Here is a 6874-nt window from a genome sequence, read left to right on the forward strand (position 1 = left end):
TCCTCTTTGATTTAATTTCTGGGCTTAAGTTCCTCGTGGGTTCGTTTCCTTAGGCAGGGGGGGGTGCCCCCTCCCTAGTCAGGGAGGTTTCTCCTTGATTGCGCCGTTCCAGGCCGCTTCTAGGGCCGCGGAGTGCGGCCGAGCCGCTTACAGCGTACTGCGGGAATACCCTGCACCCACCGGGGGGTCGCTCCGCGGCTCCGCGGCCTCGGTGCGCAGCCAGCTTCCATCCTTCCCTCCCCCCCCACATTCCTCCATCGTCTCCCTCCGAAGGGAGGCCCTAATTGTGGAGATCGCCCGTGGCTCCCGAGCTGCGGAGCGCTCCCAGTCCCCCCTTCCTTCCCCGTCCTTCTCCCATTCCGACTCACCTTATCCCTTTCGAGCCGGCTCCTGGGCGGTTGCGCTGCCTGGCGCGTCCCCGTCGCTCCGGCGGCCTGTAAAATAAGAAATAAATAAATAAATAAATAATTGGTGTGGGCTACCGGAGGGACCGCGCGGCGCGGCCAGCGCCTGCTTAGGTGGCCTCGTTTACTTTAAAAGCAGCAGCCGACGCTTGAGGGTGGTTTGAGGCCTTCAGGGCTTCCTGCGGCCTCGGAGCGGCCTGTGCCGGTGGAGGAGCCTTTGCTGCGTCAGGGCCCTCCATTGCTGATCCGTTTGGCGTGGCTAGGGAGCGTGCGCAGTCAATCGGCCTGCGCCCCCTTGTGGCCGCTTGCAGTAATTGCAGCCTGCCTACTCCGGAGCTCCCCTAGTGGCCTTGCCGGTATTGCAGCCGGCCTGCTCCTGAGCTCCCCTGGTGGCCTATTTGGTACTGCAGCCTCCTTTCCTTTTGTGGACAGGCTGTCATAGCGCCACCTGCTGGTGGATCTGCTTATTGCACCATTGCAATTGTTTTCTGTGGAATTTTTTGATGTTCTTATAGGTTTCCCTATTGGAATTGACTGAATAACCCCTCTTTTGTGTGGTTGAGCCCTTAATTGGGCTGCCTACTCTTTTATCCTTGCAGGCTGGTTTGGAAGGCGCGTAATAATTTTACGTTAAGGATTTTAATTAGAATTGTTTAATTTTGTGCCTGGTTCTATTGAAGTTAATTGTCTTAAGTGTTCTGGAGTTCTTGGTTTCAAGTGCTACCGGGTCAGGCCTGTTTACTCGTTAACTGTTTGGAATTTTCTATTTTTATTTTCTTATTGCCTAGCAGGTATGGCTCCAAAGCGGGACGCAGCTCGCCCTGGTCCATCTTCCACTGCAAAACGGCCTATTAGAGGCCCATCGCAGGCGTTACGCTCACCTGTGACAAGACAACCAGAGGGACGAGTGCAGTCCTTGGTGTCCAGCATGGCCGGCGATCCTGCGGCTTTATCTCGCTTCGCGGCTAATCTGGATGGCTTTCTACAGCAGTGTTCCAGTCAGCCGTCCACGTCAACAGCACCGCCTCCTCCTGTGGGCGCATCATCACCAGTCTTGTCGTCATCTGAGGAGGATGAAAGTGGGGAATTGTTTCCTGTGGTGGGGGGAAGTGACCCCCAGCCAACACAATCCCGATACATACCTGCTGCTCGTGGCCGGGCACGGAGGTCCCATCCTTCGCGGAGACCTTCGGGGAGGGGTGCCCATTCGGCCCCTTCTTCCCGCCATGGTAGGTTAGTGCTGCCTACTATTGAGGCAGCATCTGTTCCTGGTCCCTCACGGGTGGTTTCTTCTCCATCGGTCCCAGGTCTCTCTCGGCCGGATCAGGAATCGGAATCTTCCATTGAAGACAGCTTACCGGTTCCGGCCAGGAAGTCTTCGGGCGGGAAGCGTCGCCGCAGGAAGTCTTCCCGGAAGCACGCAAAGCGTAGGAGGGATGACTCCTCTACTTCTTATACTGGTACGTCATCTTCCAGTTCTGACGAGGAGGCAGGTAACTCACTGGAACTTTACTGGGGATTTGGCGAATCCGCATCGGGGCTTCCTAAGTGGGCTTGGGAGCGCCGGTCCAACACACATCGGGCTAGATATGGCATCGTTCAGGAATGTTTGGATGGCGTTTTGGTACCAGACGTTAAAGTATCCACCAACTCCGCCAGAGATGTTATTCCTGGTTTGCACCTGTCATCGAAGGTGCGCTCTAGGATTTTGGATGGTCGATATGTAGACATGTTTAAGTTGGCCCCGCCCTCGGAGGACCAAGAGAAGAGTAGTTCTTCCAAAAAGCGCCAGGGGGTTCCCAATGCAGATCGTTCGTTCGAACTTTGGCTTGATTGTTTCCAGGTCTTTGCTGGTGTGGTAATGGCTGCTTATCCCCGGAGATCTCTTCATTTAATGGTTTATTTGTCTATCGTTCGCTCGGCATTCACCAGAGCAGGTGAAAAAGCCGCGATAAAGTATGATGAGGCTTTCCGGCGCCGCGCAGCAAAAATTCCGTCTGCTCGCTGGGATCGGAAAGATCTTGACGTATGGACCACCCACGTGGCCCCACTTATTGATAAAAAGGCTCCTGAGCAGCAGAAGCCTAAGACAGGGGTTTTAAAAACTGGCCGCCGCCTGTTCTGCTGGGACTTCAACAAAGGGTCTTGTAATCGACAGGGGTGCAAATTTGTCCATGCCTGCGAAAGATGCAATGGCTCGCATCCCATTTCCTCTTGTTTTGCAGGCCGGCGGCCCTTTCGTGGTGGAAAAGGGGGTTCTCAGCAACCCCCAAAGCCCGCTCCTCCCGCAAACACCGCGGGAACTGCAAAATAGCTCGTTGACCTCTTTAGCTTTTACACCTATTCGCCTGGGGGTTTTGTTAACTTGGTTGCAGTCATACCCCAATAGGGAGGCTGCAGATTATTTGGGTAATGGTTTTTCTCAAGGTTTTCGGATTCCGGTAGTTGAGTCGCCTGTGGCAAGGAATCCTGCTAACCAAAAGTCAGTTCGTGAGCTACCTCAGGTTGCTCGCAAGAAGATTGCAAAGGAGGTGGCCATGCGTCGGATGGCCGGTCCTTTTGTCACCCCTCCTTTTCCAAATTTGCATGTATCCCCATTGGGTATTGTGCCTAAGAAGGCACCGGGGGAATTTCGTTTAATTCATAATTTGTCACACCCCATGGGTACGTCAGTTAATGACGTCATCCCTCCTGAACTCTGCTCAGTGAAGTACGCATCTCTTGATCAGGCAATCAAGTTGATTCGGAGCTTCGGCCGTTCTGCGTTATTGGCAAAATGCGATATCGAGTCAGCCTTTCGCCTCTTGCCAATTCATCCGGAAGATTTTTGGTTGCTGGGTTTTCAGTTTGAGGGCAACTATTATTTTGATAAGGCAATGCCGATGGGATGTTCGATTGCTTGTGCCGCTTTTGAATCTTTCAGTACCTTTTTGGAATGGGCTCTCAAATCAAAAACCGGCCTGAGCGGAGTCACTCATTATTTGGATGATTTTTTATTGGCCTCAGCCTCTGATACTGGCGATTGCTCGGTGCTTTTGCAAGCTTTTGCCGAGCTTACACAGGAATTGGGGGTGCCCCTAGCCGCGGACAAGACTGAGGGTCCTTCGACTCGGCTTACTTATCTGGGTATCCTTTTGGATACTGTTGCTCAAACTTCTAGCTTGCCAAGCGACAAACTAGCAAATTTGAGGAGGGTAATAGAGGAACTACTCCCGTTGAGGAAGGTGTCTCTTCGGCAGCTTCAATCGCTGTTGGGACACTTGAATTTTGCTTGTAGAGTGGTGGCGCCGGGGCGCCCCTTCTGCTCTCGCCTGGCTCGCCTCACCTCAGGGTTGAAAGCCTCGCATCATCGTGTGCGCCTCTCTAGTCAGGTAAAGGTTGATCTTTCCATTTGGTTGGAATTCCTCGAGGAATTCAATGGGGTGTCACTTTGGCAAGACACTTTGAACTTGCAGAATGACTTTCAAGTGCAGTCTGATGCTGCCGGTTCCCTTGGCTTTGGACTCTATTGGAAGGGACGTTGGTGTGCGGAACGTTGGCCAAAGACCTGGCAAGGGGGAGAGATTACGCGGGACCTAACTTTTCTCGAGTTTTTTCCCATTGCAGTGGCAGTGCATTTGTGGGTCGAGGAGTTCAGGGACCGTCGTGTCTGCTTCTGGACCGATAATCAAGCGGTGGTGTCAGTTTTGGCCAAGCTGTCGTCACGCTCCCCCCGGGTGTCGGCCCTTTTGCGGGTTTTTGTGTTACATTGCTTACGTTATAATATAGTTTTTTCAGCACGTTTTGTCCCCGGGGTGTCTAACGAAATTGCTGATGCTCTGTCCCGTTTTCAGATGGAGCGGTTCAGACTCCTGGTTCCAGAGGCTCGGATACGTCCGGAATGTTTCCCGGAACATCTCTGGAGCCTTGGCAGCAATTAGTTTTACAGGGAGTAGCGGCATCGGTCTCCCCTTCTACCTTACGTTCATACACAAAAGTGTGGGGTGATTTTGTAACATTCATGCAGCAATCTGCCTGCGACTTAAAAAGGGCTTCGCCCACATCTTCGCAGGTGTTGAGTTATTTAGCACATTTATTTCAGCTGGGCAGGGCAGCTAAGACGATTAGGATACATGCTGCCGCTATAGCATTTTTCTGCAAGGTATTCTTTGATAAGGACCCTTGTGCGAAGTTCATTGTCCGCAAAGCCTTGGAAGGATGGAGTAGACTTTGTCCTTCCCGCCCGGCAAGTCGATTACCCATATCTTTTGAGATGTTGTGCGTAATGCGCAGAAAGCTGCGGGGGGTGTGCTGGTCCGGCTATGAGGCTCGCCTCTTTTCGGCCGCCTTTTCGATCGCCTTTTTTGGTGCCCTAAGAGTGGGTGAAATTGTGGTTGAGGTTCATAGGGATGGCTGTACACGGGGCCTTTTGTTGCAGGACGTGCGGCTGTCTCCTGTGGAACTTCAAATTACAATAAGGCGCTCGAAGACGGATCAGAGGGGTAGGGGTGCAATCATTCGTCTCCCGGCTACTGGGGAGGCGGGCCCTTGCCCTGTGAAGGATGTCAGGAGGTACCTGTCCATCCGCACCCCTGGGGATGGTCCACTACTTAGGCATGAGGATGGTTCGCCCCTTTCTAGGCAACAGTTTGCGAAAATAATGCGGAAAGCAATCTTGGCGGGTGGCGGCAGGGCAAAGGATTTTGCCCCACACTCGTTCAGGATAGGGGCTGCCACTACGGCAGCACATTGGGGCTTGTCAGCAGCCAGGATAAAGGAGTTGGGTCGCTGGAAGTCGGGAGTGTTCAAGAATTATATCCGTTAAACGAGGACCTCACATTATTTTGTTTATTTATATTAGGTTTGGCGCCTGTCCGCATATGGATGGTGGGGCACAGCATCGTCCATTGGGCTGGTGTCGCTGCGCGGCAGTCGCGAATGGGTCCCGGTCTCGGCCTTCCTCAACATGTTCGGTTGTCCTGGCTGTCCAGAAGGGGAATGCATTGGTCGGAGCTCCTGCCTCGGATTCGGAGGCAGTTGCTATGGGAAGAACCCCCGTCGGCCATTGTGGTACATCTGGGCGAGAACGACTTGGTTTCTTTGGACTGTCGTTCACTGCGTGCTGCCATTTTATTGGACTTGGAGACGCTGCGAGCTATGATGCCGGCAGCAAAAATTTTTTGGTCAAGGCTGCTTCAACGGCGCTCTTGGAGGGGCAGTCATTGCCCGGCCGCCATTGAGAGAGCCAGAAGTCGCATCAATACTGCAGTATCAAAAAAGGTTTTGGAGTTGGGCGGGGATGTGATTTTTCATACCGAAATTTCTTCCCAGAGGCCATCCTTATTTCGAGATGACGGCGTGCACCTTTCGGCTTCGGGTAATGAAGCCTGGATAGGTGCAGTGGTGGTCAAGCTGAGGTCTTGGCTGGGGTTGTGAGTGGTTTGGCGGTGAGCCGTTGGCTCCATGGCGGTTAGGCATTGGTTAAATTGGTGCTTGGAGGGGTAAGGTGCCTATCCCTCCAAATGATGCGAATGGGAATTCCGTTAAAGGAATCCAGGGGCTTGCCATTCTTTCGTCCTTGTCCGTGGTGCCGGGCTTGGGCCGTGCAAGCCCCACCGGAACATGAGGGTGAGAGGTGTTGGACTGAATTCCCAGCCTCATTTCTCCCCAACAATTGTTTCCCACGCTGGCTTCCGGTGGTGCCCGGAAGTTTCAGCTCTGTCCTCGGGGGCAAGGACAGTTAGTCATAACCAGTGCCTAAGCAACCACTCACATTGGCTGTATTTTAATAAAGTTGTGGCCAAAATTATGCCAAAAACCTTAAACAAAAATGAACGTGTGTTGTGTGAATTTTTGGGGGGTGGCACTGCGGAACTCAACACGCAAAGCGTGTTCTCACTAGCAGAGAGCACGTGTTGCGGTTGGGGAGCAGGCCACCATCATGATTAGGCAAATTTGGAGAACCAAGCTGGTAGGGGGTTAAAATTGGGTTGCTGGGGATTTTTTGGTGTTGCTATTTTCGGAGGAGGAGTCAGAGTCTATAAATTGAGGAGTAGGACTAGGGGACGTCCTCTTGGCCGTTTTGCATTGGATCACCCGCCCCCCCTCCCTTTTATAGGGTGGTTCTTGGGTTCAATTGACCTTGCTCTGCCTGTCATGGGGTCGTTCGCATTGGTGCGGGGGCCCAGTAGGAATTTTCCCATCTGGCTGATTAGTGTGTGCCTTTGGGTTTTGCCTACTGCTTAGCAAATCGTCACAACTTGTAAGGTTGGCGGTTAGGCATTGGTTAAATTGGTGCTTGGAGGGGTAAGGTGCCTATCCCTCCAAATGATGCGAATGGGAATTCCGTTAAAGGAATCCAGGGGCTTGCCATTCTTTCGTCCTTGTCCGTGGTGCCGGGCTTGGGCCGTGCAAGCCCCACCGGAACATGAGGGTGAGAGGTGTTGGACTGAATTCCCAGCCTCATTTCTCCCCAACAATTGTTTCCCACG

General features: G+C 52.9%; 1 protein-coding gene across 2 annotated transcripts; it reads left to right on the plus strand.

Moving 5' to 3' along the window:
- Positions 1-1086: 1086 nt before the first annotated feature.
- On the plus strand, positions 1087-6865 carry LOC310690937 (uncharacterized protein). 2 transcript variants are annotated; one of them, XM_083470457.1, is made up of 2 exons: positions 1087-1864; positions 4238-6865. In XM_083470457.1, the coding sequence occupies exons 1-2, from the start codon at positions 1198-1200 to the stop codon at positions 5206-5208; spliced, it is 1638 nt and encodes a 545-aa protein (XP_083326583.1). In that variant the 5' UTR covers positions 1087-1197; the 3' UTR covers positions 5209-6865. The 2 variants fall into 2 exon arrangements, with proteins under 2 accessions (XP_083326583.1, XP_083326584.1); XM_083470458.1 differs by having other exon boundaries at positions 5245-6865.
- The last annotated feature ends 9 nt before the right edge of the window (positions 6866-6874 follow it).

Source organism: Podarcis liolepis (assembly GCF_965112155.1).
Source record: "Podarcis liolepis genome assembly, chromosome: 13".
Taxonomy (NCBI): Eukaryota; Metazoa; Chordata; class Lepidosauria; order Squamata; family Lacertidae; genus Podarcis; species Podarcis liolepis.